Here is a 17,382-nt window from a genome sequence, read left to right as displayed (position 1 = left end):
CAAAACATCTTTCTGATTGTTTTCAAGGAAAAAAACATAGACATGTCATCCCTAGATAGACTCCATGAAGCCCCCCATGCAATTCATAATTGTGAAATATACATAACATGATAGATGGTAGGTAGATAAACAAACAGCAGAAAAGCCAACAACGATAGGACTAGCAAGCCTTCTAAGATAATAAGTCTACAGTCTGTTGGCCTTGTATCATTTCCTAGTCACCTTACAGCAAGAACACGATGAATGCATGAGTAGATAGCTCATGCCTTTAGCATTATAATTATTAAGATAATCAGAGACCTAACAATCATTACCCAATGTTAATTTCTGAATAACACTAGAATAACTTAATATATTCTTCCCCATTACTTACAGTAGGCTTGGACCACTTTGAACACTCAAAAATGCATCTTCATCAATAACTCTTAGATATTTGTTCTTATGCAGGTACCTGCAGAGAAACAGTCACATAATTTTTTAGTGCTTCAATTAGAAATTTTAGTCAAACAAAAGTCTTAAATTGCAACAATCAAGGGGATTTCTAAAAATTAGCAATTAAATATTTAGATCAGCTATCAGCTTAAAAACAAGTCAAGATAAATTTAGGTTACAATTTGAAAGGCTAGGAAGTTAACAAGGCAAATAAGATAAGAAAAATCTTATCTACCCTAACCTCCATTTCCACCACTGTGTTGTCATGGATTGAACAGAAAGTCAAAAAGTAAAGCTACTAAATTTGGGCTGCAAAAATCTGGATGAAACTAACTAATAATATGTGATACATCTCTTTTCCAAGCAGGTATCTTTCACAACATCACAGTTATTAAACAGGAGTTCTTAATAAGATAAAAAAGGCATTGTTGAGTTGTTAAAAGGCTCTTTATGATTCTGGAATTCATACTTCATCAATATATAACCATACATAATCAAAGGGGTGCATATACTCTAATTAGATATATTTGTTTATAGACTAATACTTGCCAATTAAATGCTTAAATGACATATGGATATAATGTTCCAATATGAGCCATTAAAACCAAATCCCATTCTCAGACTAAAAACATCATTGTATCTGAGCTTCAGCATAAACTAGACAAAATTAGTGATGGAATGGGATTGTTAATCTTTTAGACTATTTAAAGTCAAAGACATTTACAGTAACCCTCATTAAATGTGCTAGGTTGTTGGTTAAGGTGTACGTATAGTTTTCTGTAAATAACTCTTCTATAAAAAACAGACTTTGATCCTGCTCTGGAAAAGATGCTCATTTACATGAAGTGGACATCCCTTTTATGACTGGGGATATGAGCCACGGTGATGCAGTGGTTAAAGGGCAGTACTGCAGGCTACTTCTGCTGACTGCTGGCTGCCTGCAATTTGGCAGTTTGAACCTCACCAGGCTCAAGGTTGTTTCAGCCTTCCATCTTTCTGAGGTTGGTAAAATGAGGACCCAAATTGTTGTGGGCAATATGGTGACTCTGTAAACCGCTTAGAGAGGGCTGTAAAGCATTGTGAAGTGGTATATAAGTCTAGGTACTATTGCTATTGCTATATACCTTGACTTAAAACTGAAATTGAGCCTAGAATTTCAATCATAAAACATCCTGATTGTTAGTAGAATCATCACATGGCTGATCTGATTTTTTTTCCCCCAGCGGTTATTAAGTAAATACCAGGGATTGTAAAGCAACTGATTTTTCATAATGCACAGATGGGTTGTTGTGGTTTTTTTTGCAGAAAATCAGAAGTAAATACTGGTTCCCAACTACAAAAAAAAAAAAAACTGTTGAAAATCACAGTCACATGATTGCCATAAATGCAAGCCAGTTGCAGAGTAGACAAAATGAAACCATATGACTATTGAGGGGAGCCGTTGGGATTTTTGGTGTCCATTGTAACTTCAAATAGTTGCTATTTAGTACAGACATATTTGACCCCATGTCAATGAATGAGGATGCAGACATGAACAGCACTATATTATGGACCAAATGTTTGAGGCTTTCCCTTTTTTTTTGAATGAGTTTTCATGGCAAGAAGGAATTTAAACCACATTTTCAAATTTCCTGGTGCAAAATATGCTGTAAATAGTAACAATTTCTGGCTGGATGAAGTCTTGAAGGACAAAAAAAATTAAAATGATTTCTCCAATTGCCTGTCTATGATTTATATTCTATGTAAGAAATGAATTATTAACATTTTGGGGTAATTTTTTTCTTTTCAATTTCGTAGAAAATAAATGGCATCAAACATTCATTTATGTAAAGAAGTAATGTGGCCTTATAGCAAATAGTGATTTCTTGTTTACTTGTTTTCTAAGAGCTAAGGCCAATCAATCTGAGTGTTTTAGTTAGAAACTTACATAAGACTATGCTGATAGCAATATATTCAGGTTTTAAGTCATAAGAATGACCAAGCCCTAAATGTTCTGTTGACAGAGATTATATGTTATTTCTACAGGTGTCAAAAGAGAACAACCTTGGGAAAAATATTACTTCTTTTTGGGAATCACGTAACACAATGTTAGAACTAGCAGGTTGTTTTTTTCCCAATCAGAGATTGAAAAAATCTATGGGGTTCTGCATTCTGCATTAGTTACTTTACAGATAGCATAGTCAGTTTTTCAAATCAAGTACAGTATGGCAATTTTGTTTTAAAAAGTATGGAATACAGTTCCAAAATGCTTAATTCTAAGACCACATTAAAATACCTGAATAAGTATTACTTTAGTAGAAAATGACCACATAGTATTGTGTAGAGTTATACTTTTATGCTTCTATCATTGAACAACTCATGTAATTCTGAAATTATTAAATGGCAATTGTTGGAGATTATATATTCTAATAATAGTCATTAAATGGCATGTTCCATTCTCAGAATAAAAAACAATTTAGGGTTACGTTGTTGTGATTGTTGCTGTTTGAAAGTAAAAAGTTCCTAAAAGGTTGAAAAACAGCACAATGGATACATTGCACTGGTTAGCTTTCCACTAGAATAGTTTTGAAATATAGCAGTGTTTGTCATCATTTGTACCCATGTTTTATAAACTGGGTTTTGGTTTCCATTTTTATGTTACATAAAAATGTACAGTGATCATACAACAAATATCTTCATTGCAATTCAGATAATTTACAATAAAGTATTTGAAATAAATATAAATATTAAATGTTCAAAAAGTAGTTTAGAACGATTGTTTAAACTCCTGTGGAGTTTAGTGGAACAATCAGAGTACCCATAGAAAAAATAGGGGAAGTAGCACAAATCTCACGGTCTCACAAGATCTTCAAAGGTAACATATCATTGTAAATACTTTTGTGGATCATCACCCACGTCATTAAATGCATATAATATAATTCAGTGAAGATCTGGGACAGCAGATAAATTTCTAGGTGATGCAGAAAATTTACACAGCTTGCAACTTTGTACATTGTTATTATATTCTCTTTCAATTGAAAATGGAGCTGATAGCAAAGGGTTAACACCACTTTGGTCATTCAGAAGGTCAGGCTAAGGTTTGGATCCAATGGGAGGGAGAGCCCCTCCATCCACAGTCTTAGGTCTCCTTCTAGTGAAAAAGGTATTTTTCCTCTCAGCTCCATTTGGGCCAAGAAATACATTTACTGCCTTTGAAGTAACTGAATAAAATAAACTTAATGGGACTGAAAAAGAGATTGGAGTGAATAGCAGATTGTGAGAACATGCAGCAAGGAAAGAGCTGTACTTCCCAGAAATTTTCCCCCACCCATTTGCTTCCGTGACTGGTCAGAGATCTGTAAGTTCCTTTGTGCAGAATCATAGAGGTCCCTAGAAGATCACTTTGGCCAGATCAGACTGAATGGTGGACAGGAAGCAGTGAAAAAAGTGTTACAAAATGTGCCTCTTTGTGGATCTGCCTATATATTCCTTTTGGGGAATATTCCAATAATTGTTCTAGGAGGAGGGCATAAAAGAGATATATAATCCAACCTTGGACAGTCTTCAGTTTGCAGCCTGGTCTTTGGCAAAGAGAATGGCAGCATGTTATGGTGTACTGGAAAGGCACTGGAAAGCCAATTGTTAGTCAAAAATTAATCTAGCATCCACGCTTTGGGGGAAGCAAAACTTGTTTTGGAAATCTTCTGATGCAATGCTAGTAGACAGTAAAAATAAAATTAAGCTCTTACCATCAACAATAGAGAGCACCTAGTATCACATCATATAATTGGCTTCTTTTGAGTTAAAGTACAACCTTCATGCATCAAGGCAATCAAGGAAGCCGAAACTGGGGGTTTCTGGAAAGGGAAGAAGCAAGACCAAGTCCTGGGATAAAAAAAAACCCTTACTGATATCACAATTTCTCAGGCTGCCAGATTATGTCAAAGATTTTAGTACACCTGGGAATGGACTTGCCAGAACAGGTGAAGTTGCAGCACTGATTGGACATCTAAAATATCTTTGCAACCATTTAGTGTGCGTTAGTACAGTAAGTGGTTAATTTTTTATTTAATTTATTCAAAATAAAAACTAACCAATTTTAAAACTTTTTTAACGTGCTAATAATATGGTAACAGTTTGTAGCTGAAAAAAATGCAGAAGGTGATTATGTCCAGCATGTATCTTTCTGAGAAAGTTATTTTTTATCTTCTATGAAGAATAGCAGAAGAATATATCTTTTTCATAGATCTGAAAGTTGTTATTAATTTCACATTATACAATGATACGTTATATGGTATTCCTGCTACTGGGCTAAATTAAATGAATCATCTACTTCTAAAAAGAGTGAAGTTGCAGCACTGATTGGACATACGTAACTCTTTCAATTGTACATGGAGCATTTGATCAATAGAAGAGGCCAAATGTTTTACCAAACATTTACAGAACCAGTACACTATATCTTCTTGCCTTGAAAGCATTGCTAGGAACAAAGTTTAACCCAGAAGCATCTGTGGTCACAAAATTTACATCAACAACATCTTAGAAATGGAATCATACGCTTTTTAAAATATCTCTGTTTCTTTGATTACTTTCAAGTAAAGTGAAGAAATTATATTTTAGCAAAATAAATGCACACACACACACAAACCAGCACTTTGCTGCAATGAAGTCCTCTCTTAACAACCACAATTGGGACCGGCAACTCTGTAGCTAAGTGATGAAGTGGTTAAGCAAAATATTGTATGATTGGGATTGGAATTTTACTACCAGCTTCTCTATTACCGATGCTTGTAGAAAACTGGCTGTGACATGCGCAAATGCTGATCACAGGTCCGAAGGATGCTGCAATGGTTGTAAATGCCTTCTAGTTGTGAAATGCCTGAATTTTGATCATTCAGCTGTGGGGATGCTGTAACAGTTGTATGTGTGAGGACTGGTCATAAAGTTACTTTTTCAGTTTCATTATAACTTTGATTGGTCAACAGGGCATTGTTAAGTGAGTACTACCTGCATTCTGGTTCAGAGAATGATAATTCAGCAACTCCCCAGTTATGAAACTTTAATGATATCCTTGTCACACTTAACATACACAATTAACACAGACTTCTCTTTCAGCATTTTTAAGGTTGACGGTTAGAAACCATTTGCGAGTATTTATTTTTGAGCTGTTAAAATACAACACAAGTGGTATGATATATTACATTATTTACTTACACAGAATCTAACTTAGTTCCATTAAATGCATGGGCTTCTACTGCCGTGAAACCATTATTGTAGAGTTTTCTGTTAATAAAAAAAAAATACATTATTAGTGTGTTTTGTGTGTTTTTATTCATATTTTGTCAAAAATTATTTTAAATTCAAAATAATAAAATCCAATCAATACTGAGCACTATCTTCTATGACGGGGTGCCAAACTCGCAGCCCACTGGCTGGATGTGTCACCATCTGGCCCCGTCCCCGCCCAGTTTAGCGAAAGGGAAAAAAGTCTTGATACGTCACATGACACTGCCATGACAACACGAGTTTGACACCCCTGTTCATGATTATATGCACATGACTGATGTATTCCATTGTTCTGTAATCCAAAATAAATAAATAAATGATGTAAAATGTTGTAAGAACTACTATGAGATGGTCAAGAGCCCAACATCACTTCCTATTTAATATATCTCTTTAAATTTTCAAAATGACAAGAATGCCATTATCTGTAAATCATAGCCATTTCACCATCCTTTGCTATCAATAAACCTCCCTTGTTATTGTTTGCTCCTGCTACTTCTATTACCAATTCTACAAAGGGTTTCTATATAATTTCAAAAATGTTCAATAAATACTTGATTTAGCTGAGGGTGGGGAGGGTAGCTCAATTTAAACCCAAAAGTCTATCACAATATGAATAGAAATTTTTAAGGTTAAAAAATTGGGACATGATAGAATTTATTTTCCTGGTAATAATATTACAGTAAAGTTCCAGAGCAATGATGTATTGATTGATGTATTGGACTAAAGTGGACAGCCTCAAGTTCTAATATATCCTAAGCCACAGAAAGTCATTGAGTAATCTGGAGCTGCTCTTAGCCCAATATATCTCACTGAGTTTCTATTGATAGGGCAGGTAGGAAGATAGAGTACTCTGTGTCCTGCTACAAACCCCTATACAAAACATGGAATAAAAATCTAATGACTTAAATAAGCTGTTGTGATAGATAGAAGTGATCCATAATATACTATTCTACTGTAGATTAGGGATGGGGCTAGTTTAGGTGATGATGATTTTGCATTATAGGCAGCCGTGTAGGCTTATTGGGTCCAATTGCTTAGATCCAGCAGATTTTATCAAATGAATCAGAAGTCTGAAACATGAAGGAACACTTATACTGCAAATAGAAATGATTAATATAGTGAAAATACTTAAGGGCTGTATATAATCATTTGTATGCAATGCTATACTATGAACCAGAACATTAAAAAAGTATAACTATACCTACGCTACTCATAAACTCCCCCCCCCACCCGTCAGGGAGCAGCAAAAGCGATATTTTTAACAAAACATCCCACAGAAGCATATTACTTAAAAAGTTTGAAATAGGAAAGCACACTGCTTAAAATGTTTAAAAACATAGGTATACGGAAACCTGAATGCTTATATTATCTCATCAAGTTTTTATTTTTAACTTGATATATAGGGTAATTCTACAGTATCCCTATTTAAATGTGTTAAAGCCATTACCTTAGCCATTAATTATCTTCATAATAGGAGGGTAGATAATTGAGAAACAGAACTTAATCAAGTAGACTAAGCTCTGCCCCCATAATGGCAAGTATCTCTCTTAGTCCAGAAGTAAATGACACAGGAGTCTTCAGCTATTGCTGAATTATCTTTTCTATATCTCTATAACCAAGAAAGATGCTTATAAATAAATAAAGCATTTTTCTTGGTTATTTCAGCTGGGAATATTGAAAGTTGTAGTTCCAGAACATTTGAAATAATAAGCGCATTGTAGAGTGCAGGTAGTAATTAAGGTTCATCCTTTATTCAGGTGATGTCAGAGTTTTATCTAAGCACACACCAGTAAATCTAGAAAATGATCCAGCATTGAGGACTGAGCAGTGGAAGAGTCAAAATATAAGACCCAGACAGACAGATTCCTAGACACAAGAAGCTGTTATAATGAAGAAAATCAACTATTATAGTATCTAGTAATCCAAGCCACTATCTATATTAGCAAAATAAAATGCAGTGTATATCCTGATGCTATTTCTCATCCCCCACACAAAGGAATCTATCTGGATTCCCTCTAAGAATATTCAATAGATAAACCAAGGCAAATTTCTCTAGCTTAGAATAAATGTATTTCTGAAGTTGTAGCACCACTGTTGAATGGGGATAGATAGAATCTCGATCAGAAAATCATTAAAATAAACCATTAAATGTTACCCAACAGCTAATAAAATTATGATTAACAAATGTTGTGAAACTTTGGGGACTTCCTGACAATTCAAATTTTAATAATGAATAACAAAGTCTGTTAAATATTCATGACCCTTTGTCTCCTGTGAAACTCCACTTAGTTAAACTGTGTGTTTCCTGCAGTTGTTTTAAACTTTTGGAGATGAGGAAGAAAATGATTATAACATACAGGAACTTGTAATCATGAGCCATTCTGTTTTTTGATAGAGAAAACAGGAGTCTTGGCAGGAAAGACTAAACGAATGGTGAATGAAATCCTTTTTCAAGTTATCTGTGATAAAACCCTTTGTAACAGATTCTGTAAAGTTGCTCTTGGTGCCAGAATCCACCATGGTCTACAGATGTATTCCAAGGCCAGGCTGGTTTGCATAGCTTAATGCCAATGCATAGTACTGCATCTCTGGGCTCCACTTAATTTCTGGTTCAGATCTTATCATTTCAGAATACATGAAACAATACAATACAAAACAAAACAAGCAAAAATGGTTTTATGACAGAATATCATACAGTATAAGGGAGTCATTACATAATCCCTGGAATGCATTTGAAGGCAGTGAGTTCAGGTATGGGTTATCAGCAATTTCACTGTGAAGAAAAGACAAAAACAGTTTAGCATTGTAATAAAATTATAAAAACGTATTAGTGTAACTCATGGGTATGTGTGCATTTATTTTATTTTCTTATAGTTGTACCATTTGCCATTATATAATCACTTTTGTTTTTGTCTTTGGGACTCAGAAGTGTTTGGATGGACAAAATATTTGCCTTACTTTATGTTTCCATAAAGAAGATTAAAACGGGCAAAAGGGCTTTGTTTTCAATAGCAGCGTCACATTTCATAGTGTATAATTAGACCTCCAATCTTTGGAGGATTCCCAAATCATAAAAGTTACAGCTGTATTGTTACTTTATGAGAGATTTTAGTAGATTAAGGCATTACATCTGTTTCTTATACTTTTTATATTAGATGCATTTTAAAACATAATTTGTCTATCTTTAGAACTTGCGATGAAATAATTTTAATAACTGTTTTTATTAATTAATAGAATTCCTATTTCAGGAGACAAAGAAACCAATATCAATCCCCCCACTTCACATTCAATGTTGAAAGTCAACCTTTAAATGGACTACTACTATTGACTTCTGTTTGGTCCTATTACTTACAGCAAAAAGTTCATATTAACTGAATTAATTTTGGTGAGATCAGGAAAAACGCCAAGTCCAGTATTCAAGATCACACTAAAATAAATAAATAAATAGACAGACAGACAGACAGACAGACAGAATGAACAACAGGTAACAAGGTGACCCAGTAATGTGCTTAATACAAAAAATAAAGTCATTTATTGTACTATAGCAGGGCTGTCAAACTCCCAGCCAATGGGCCAGATGCGTCACGTGCTGGCCATACCCATGCCCAATTTAGCAAAGGGGAAAAATGTCCTGATATGGCATGTGATGAGCCATGGCACCATGAGTTTGACACCCCTGCACTATAGCATCAACACTCTTTATTAATAGCTCTCACAAAAAATCTGGGCAATATATATGTACATCTTTGTAGATCATCTGTTAGATTAATAATTAGACAGACAAGCAGCATGTAAAATATTTTAGGATCAATAATTAAATTTAGAAAAATAAATCTGCTTAAGTTCCATTCTCAGGCAAGATCAGGCAGATGCTTGCAGATCTCCTTGTAATTGCAGGCTGATATATTCTAATTTCCTTGTACATTGATTATAAAACTGTAGTTTCATCTTTACAATTATAATTTATTCTGATTAGGCTTATAATCAGATGATACAGATAATAAAGCTAAAAATGTATTATTTTTTCTGAGAATTTTAGAAGAACCTAAAAGTTTATTTCATAAAATAGGAATTTGATCTTGGATCAAAATGAATTTTAACTTCAGCTTACTGTAGCAAATGTAATATATTCTTAATTTTTGCAACTGTTGGCTGCATGTAGTATTGAGCATTTAATGACTCATTCATTTTAAAATTTGTTAATTGGTTAGCATAAAAGTAACTGAATGAAAATTATGTTAATAAAATTAATTATTTGGATGGCCTTCTCCAGGAAATTACATTACATGGATTTTATGTCGAGGATGGATGGAGACCGCAATCATGTGCAGCTTCGATCCGTGCTTACCCTGTTGGAGGGGTCTCTACAGGACCAGAACCATCAGATCCACCTGGAGGGGTGGGGGAAGAGAGGGACACTGCCAGCCGGGTTGAGGGGAGCTGCATCTCCCCTCCCTGGCTTGGTATACTTTCCTGGAAGACAGGGAGAAGCGGCAGTTTTAATGGCTGCCCTGAAGATGGGAAGCTACCGGGACTTAAGTGAGTGCTGGAGTGGTGAAGTGGTGAGCGGCATGTAACCAGATAAGAGAAGCTGAACATTTTGTTTTAATAACCCCGAAAAGCAGAAAGAAGGATTCCTTGCTTGAAAGTATAACAGCGGCAAATGGAAAACAAGAGGACAATATAAGGTAAATAAAAACTGGACTATAAAAGAGCTATAACGAAATTAAAACTTTGAAAAGTGGAAGCGATATAGAGCGCCACCTAATGGTACAAGACATTTTTTCCTGGATGATTTTATGGAAAATTACTGGTCTTTTAAATGCATGAATGAGAAAAGATATGAAATAAAAGACTTTAACAGAACAAGAACCCCAGAAGCTTAAAAAAGGCGGGGGGAGATTGCAGCAAGAAGATAAATGAAGGCAATATCTTGGGACTGTTCGGGGTTGACTGTGCAAAGGAAATAGACCAATAAGGAAAAGAGAAACAAACTAAGTCTCTTGGCAAGAATTGCAATTAACTTTAATAAAATAAAAAATAACACAATTGATTAAAAAAATGGAAGAAGCAAGCAAAGAATTAGTGTTGGAACTGCAATCTGTGAAAGAAATGTTAAAAGAAAGAAGGGGACTATTGGACATACTGGCAGAAAAAGTAAAGCAATTTATAGCAGAACAAAGGAACCTTAGAGAAGAGGAGCCAAAGGAAGAGGAAAACAGCCAAGATGAAAATTCAGAGACATTGCCAAAAGACATAAAAGGAACTAAAACTAAGACATTTGATGACAGAGATAATAAATAAAAAAGAAAAAGCTCTCAAGGGTAAGCAAAAGAAGAAGAAGCTGTACAAGAAGAAATTTCAAAAAAGACAAAAGGAAAGGGTGGGAGGAAAGATGAGGGACTGGCAGATGGAAATAAAAGTAATATTAGAGGAAAAAAGAGGGATAAAGAGGAAAGGCCAGGAAAACTTAGTAAAGAGAAAGCTGGCTAAAACTAAGAGAAATGACAAGGCTGAAAGATTTAGAGATAAGGGTTAGATATAGCATAAAAAGGGGATACCACATGGGAATGTATCTTTGTATTTTTTATTAGAAATGTAGACATGGGAGATTTGAAGTTTATAACTTACCGGGAATTACTTTAAGATTATTAGATAATTATAGATGAGAAAAATGAAGAAGGAGTGAGAGATATTAAGAGGGTTCTATTGTTACTAATCCTTTCTCCCTCTCTCTCTCTCTCTCTCTCTCTCTCTATATATATATATATATATATATATATATATATATATATATATATATATATATATATATATATATATATAAATAAAATATGCTAATGACTATCTAAATGATATTAGGAAAACAGAGAATATGATGACTTGGGTGAAAATCCGGTATTAATTATGTTCAAAAAAATGTGAATTAGGGTTATATAAATGCTATAGGTTGAAATTGGTTAAAGGGAAGTAAAAGGGGAAATTAAGTCTGTTTTTATTTTTATATTTTTTCTTTGTGGTATACATGTAAGAGAAAATGCAATTGATTATACAAAAGATATGAGAAAATAGAAAACATGAACTAGAAGGGATTATGTGGGAATGTAAAATATTTATAATGAATGTATTATATTTTTGACTAAGTGGAAACAAAGAAAAAATATGAAATGATTATATGAATATCTCTGGAATATATATATAAGATATATCATAGATGGAAGGATATATCATGTGAATCCTAAATGTACTAATCTTACTTTACTTTTACTCATTTTTTCTTTCATTGACTGTCTAATTATATATTGGTCTTGAGAAAATTATAGATGATAACAATACATAATGTAACATAAAATGGGTGGTAAGCTGAAAATGGAAATAATAGGGGATAAAGAATTGAAAATATATGTGATGAAATGATTTTGATATTGAATTAATGAATTGAAATATGAAAGGGAAATTTATCTAAAGATTAGTTGAAGGATAATAATTTGAGATGATATTAATTAAGAAAGTTTAAAATGTAACTATGACTATGTATAAATATTGTAATCTGGAACCACATTGCTCACGTGAAGAGATGTGTAAAAAATAAAAATAAAAAAACTTTGGGAAAAACAAAAGAATTTAATTTTCCAGAGCATTGATGTTACTCATGGTCATACCAAATTAAGACATTTTATACAGAATGTGAACCTCTGCTTAATTTAGAATTCAAGAGTGAATTCTTCTTTTCCAGATGAACCCTTAATTTTCTTAAACAGAATATTGCACCCTATTTTTATGCCCTGCACTATATAAATGGCATTATAAATATATTTTAATAGTCATAGGTTTTGTCCTTGCAGAGGCTGAAGTTGACTCTTTGGTCCTTATTATTTCAAGATAATCCTTCATAATCATATATTGTTTAATTTAATTATTTGTGATCGGTTCTTCCATCTAAAGTGATTATTCCTATAATTTTGCTGGAACATAGTAATCAACATTATATGAGAATACTATAAAACGTTGGCAATTGTTAGGGAAATAAGTAATTAAGTAATTCTTAATTTCTTCACTGGATAGTGCTTATAATTTGATTTTGAAATTATGATTTATTATTTCATTTTTAAAAAATTATATCATTGATTTCCAAGATCTCTCAGCTGTTAATAGTACAACATAAAACCACACACCGCTCTCTCTCCATTCTCCTCTTTCTCTCTGGCTCTAAACGATTAAAATAAATTATTAACACTTGCCTAAAATGAATCACTGGGGGTTGGATTGTGTACAAATTATTTAGAACAGGTTTGTGTCAAATACAGTATTTTAAGCCATTTATCTTGCTGCTTGTAGTCCTATTGTTCATTCATCAACAAATTATGGGGCCTTTCTTTCTGACAAGTCAGAAAAGCTACTAAGAAGTAATTGTATCAACTGACCTAGTAAGTTAGTCCCCCCCATTTATTAACAGAATCACTGGTAGGGTCTATCACAAATTCTTCCCTGATTTTTCGAAACCAACTGAATTCTATAATCCAGGGATGTCAAAGTTGTGGCATCACATTGTCGTCACATGACATATCACAACTTTTTCCTTCTTCACTAAACTGGGGGTGGGAGTGGCCAGTGCGTGATATACCCAGCCCATGGGCCACGAGTTTGACACCCCTGCTATAGTCTTTTTGGATTAAACAACATGTTCTAATGTTTTAATTTTCCTATAGAAGTAAAATATAGACACTAAAGTAAAATAGACGGCAGTCCTTTCATGAGAGTGGAGAAATCAGAAACATACCAATCCATGGAACATCTTGGTCAAAACAAAAGATTAAGTTTGTCTTGTCTACCCTAAGTGTAACTAATGAGAATAGACCTGTGGCTTTCATGGTGCTAGATTTTCTGTACTGCATGAACCAGCCCCAATGTGGATATTGAAATTATTTAGCAGCTTGAATCAGGGATTCTGTAATACCACCTGTCTAGTCAGTTTCCACTGACATTCGCTAGTAATGTACAGTATTTGGAAAGGTATTGCTTTTTGCATTCTGCTGGTTAGTGGCTTCTTAAAGAAGTCACTGTCAGGGCCTTGTTTTCCCCCACTCCCTTTTTCTGGCAGCTAAAAAGACCAAAGGAGTAAATTTTTAGTTGACAGTCACATTTTCTCTTGATAACCAAGTCCATGCAAATCAAGACCTCTAAGATAGAAACTACTTTGCAAGGCAATAGAGGCAGTCCTCGACTTACAACAGTTCATTTAGTGACCATTCAAAGTTACAATAGCACTGGAAAAAAGTGACTTTAAGCTGTTTGTCACACACATGACCATTGCAGTATCCCCATGGTCACTTGATCAAAATTCAGACGCTTGGCAACTATTTATGACAGTTGCAATGTCCTGGGCTCATGCAATCACCTCTTGTGACCTTCTGACAAGCAAAGTCAATGGGGAAGCCAGATTCAGTTTACAACCTTGTCACTAACTTTACAACTACAGTAATTCACTTAACAGCTGTGGCAAGAAAAGTCATAAAATGGGACAAAAATCACTTAGCAAATATCTCACTTAGCAACATAAATTTTGGGCACATTTAGGATCGTAAGATTACCTGTATACTGTTGACTATATTTTAGCAACTAGAAGGTACAGGTAGTATATTGACATACACTTAGGATGTACCTGAACAATGATTCTCGGAACTTTGTTTAAACTACTTACAGATATTTCAGCATTGGGAGGTTCATAAAGGCTTGATTATCTATGTATCTCAGATTTTTAGCATTTCGAATGTCTCTGTTGAGAAATAAGCACATTTCCAGGAAAATTATTTATGTTTGTAAATTAAACGTATGCACAAAAATGTAACAATAGTTATAAATTCACCTTCCAAATGGACAACTATTTAAAATCTCAGCTGCCAAAACATCTCAGGGAGACATTTATCCCAGCTTGATACAATGGTTAGATTTGGGAGATTCCAGTCTATCCCATACAATGAATGTACATGTATCTGTGGAGCTGAAGTGTTAGAAGACTTGACTCATATATTATTTGATTGCTGTTTGTAAAAGAGGGGTAGAGAGACAAGTACCTTGATCCACATATTAAATATATGGCCCAGTGAGCCCTATATTAAAACAACATACCTCATGTGTGGCCAGAATCTGAAAACGACATTTAATGCAGCACAATTTTTAACCAAAATGGTCTGACTGAGATCAGCATATGTGGACCAGATTGGGGTAGATTGCAGGGGTGATACAGAAGTATAATGTTATGTCATTTTATTCTATTTTTGTAAATGAAACATAAAAATATAACAATAAATTCTGGAAAACATAATCTTACAGAATTTATGGCTTCTTGGTGAATGTTTTGTGCAAAATATGTAAAACATATTGGCTTCAGTCTTTCAGTATTATTATTCAAGTAAGACTAATTCTGGTTTTCTAGGTTAATTATATTGCAGACAATTAACAAGACTTTTGATTTGCTTATTGAAGTAGATATTGGCTCTGGTGAAAAAAAAATCATAGTGTAGTTACTGAAATTAATTAATGTCTCACCACAAAAGCATTCGGCTTCCTCGTGAGTCTGAAAAATAGATAATCCTCGGGATTTTAGCTAAATACCATATTCATTAATAGTTTAAAAGTTAAGCAATTTATTTAGTATTATCATATAGCTGGACACCCTTCAATTTGCTTGTAACGGTACAGGTAATCCTTGACTTACAATAGTTCATTTTAGTGAACGTTCAAAGTTACAATGGCACTGAAAAAATGACTTATGACTGGTTTTTTCACATTTACAACTTTGATAGCGTCCTCATGGTCACGTGATAAAAATTTGGATGCTTGGCAACTGACTCATATTTATGATGGTTGAAGTATCTTGGGATCATGTGATCACCTTTTGTGACCTTCTGGCAAGCAAAGTCAATGGGGAAGCCATATTCACTTAACAACCATGCTACTAGCTTAACAACTGCAGAGATTTGTGCATGTTGAAGACTGAGGGTATTATGCATGCAGAGACAGCCAAATGCTACGTAATGAAAAGGAATAATTATATCTGACTACTAGAGAGCCAAGAACTAAAAAAATGGGAGATGGCTCTTCTTCTTTTAGTCTCCTTGATTAATTTGATTGCCTATATTTTGGAGTACTATGTTGTATTTAATAGTTCCTGCATTGTTTCTTAAAGCCTGAGCACTTCCATCTAACTTTCTATGAAAATACAGTTTTCAGACTTTTATATCGTGGTATACTTTATAAAAAATGTTAACCTCCCTAAATTGTTAGTAAAATCAAACTTTAAATAAACTAGGATGATGACTTTAAATATTATTTTTAAAATAATAATTTAATAAAATAAAAAAAAATCAGACTTCTAAAAATTGCAACATAAAGGGTGCATTTCTACAAAACCGTAGAAGCACACCATAATTCTAAAGAAACTTTCATCATAGAATCATATCAAGCTATTACCATTATAGTCAAACCTTTTAGCTTTTTACCGGTTAAATTTATTTGTTTTTGTTTAACCTTTTCATTACTCCCAATTCTTGGGTCAACAGCAACATATAACAACTATAACTGAAAAAATATTAGAAATTGCTTGCTGTAAAATAAAATGTTGTTCTTAAATAAGTCACAAGCAAAATATACTGCATTTAAACCTTATATGCAGTGATTAAAAGATGGGTCTAGAAAGACAATAGTATAGAAAATGATAATGGAAAAACAGATCTCACTGAACTCAGAGGGACTTCCTTTTAAGGAAATACGTGTAAGGTTACCAATTACAGCTTTAAGAATATAGCTCCCAAGATGAACTGTAGCACTTTTAAAGTTCATCTTCAGAACTAATATACAGTAGCCAATTCATACAACCAATTTGATCTATGATATATACATATATTGTATATTGTCAGGGTTCCAAGTAACAGCCCGCATGAAATCAAAATTCCAAGGCCAAAGTCTTCCTCAAAGTATAGATTTATTAGACATTTTGTATTGGCACATCTGGTGAAAACCCAACTCTGAAGACCCTGGATTTTCCCCACCCAAACCAAAGTCCAAAGTTCTTTCCCCCATTACACACAAGCACCATATCATATGCCCCAATCAGGTCCTTTCTCCCATCCTAGAGTCCTCTGTCCACTCCCCTCCAGGTGCTAGTGAGAACGTGCTTGGTTCACACAGGAAAAAATGTTATTTTAGCTACATGCTTCCCCACTATCTCTACTTTCTCCTCCCTTTCCCACAGCTCCATCCAACCTTCCTGTGGCAACTCTGAAGACTCTTAAATATGGCTCCAGGGTTTTCTCCCGCGTAAGATTCGAAGTATCTAGGCAATGTTTCGATGAAGTCTCATTCATCATCTTCAGGCTTCTGTCTTCGGCTCTTGCTTCTCAGAGTGATGTGAGCTTGCAGCTGCTTCTTCCTTTTAACTGCCAGTGGGGGTGGGACTTGATTGGGTGGGGGCTTGGCTGTGTTCTGATTGGGTGGGGGTGTGTTCTCATTGGTAGGGGCTTGGCTGTGCTCTGATTGGTTGGGGGTTGGCCGTGTTCTGATTGGTTGGAGGCGTGTTCTGTTCAGGTGGGGGCCTGATTGTGCTCAGGCTAGTCTTAGTTGCTGGGGGATTTGAGTTGGTGAGCTGTGATCTTGCTGTTTGGCTTCGAGTTCATGGTTGTGCTG

The 17,382-nt window shown here is 34.3% G+C and overlaps 1 protein-coding gene across 1 annotated transcript in view; it reads right to left on the bottom strand.

The window, feature by feature from the left end:
- The window catches only part of TSHR (thyroid stimulating hormone receptor), a 47,056-nt gene that overhangs the window by 11,919 nt on the left and 17,755 nt on the right, over nucleotides 1-17,382 (bottom strand). The window contains exons 5-9 of the mRNA XM_087922073.1: nucleotides 14,399-14,473; nucleotides 9,050-9,124; nucleotides 8,393-8,470; nucleotides 5,626-5,694; nucleotides 374-451 (exon numbers count right to left, since the gene is read on the bottom strand). Of these exons, the coding sequence (XP_087778199.1) occupies nucleotides 374-451; nucleotides 5,626-5,694; nucleotides 8,393-8,470; nucleotides 9,050-9,124; nucleotides 14,399-14,473 (375 nt within the window). The remainder of the gene's footprint in view (nucleotides 1-373; nucleotides 452-5,625; nucleotides 5,695-8,392; nucleotides 8,471-9,049; nucleotides 9,125-14,398; nucleotides 14,474-17,382) is intronic.

This window comes from Pseudonaja textilis, chromosome 1 (assembly GCF_049901715.1).
Source record: "Pseudonaja textilis isolate UNSWEBS1 chromosome 1, rPseTex1.2, whole genome shotgun sequence".
Taxonomy (NCBI): Eukaryota; Metazoa; Chordata; class Lepidosauria; order Squamata; family Elapidae; genus Pseudonaja; species Pseudonaja textilis.
Note: the sequence above shows the minus strand (reverse complement) of the source record. Positions and strands in the feature narration are given on the sequence as shown.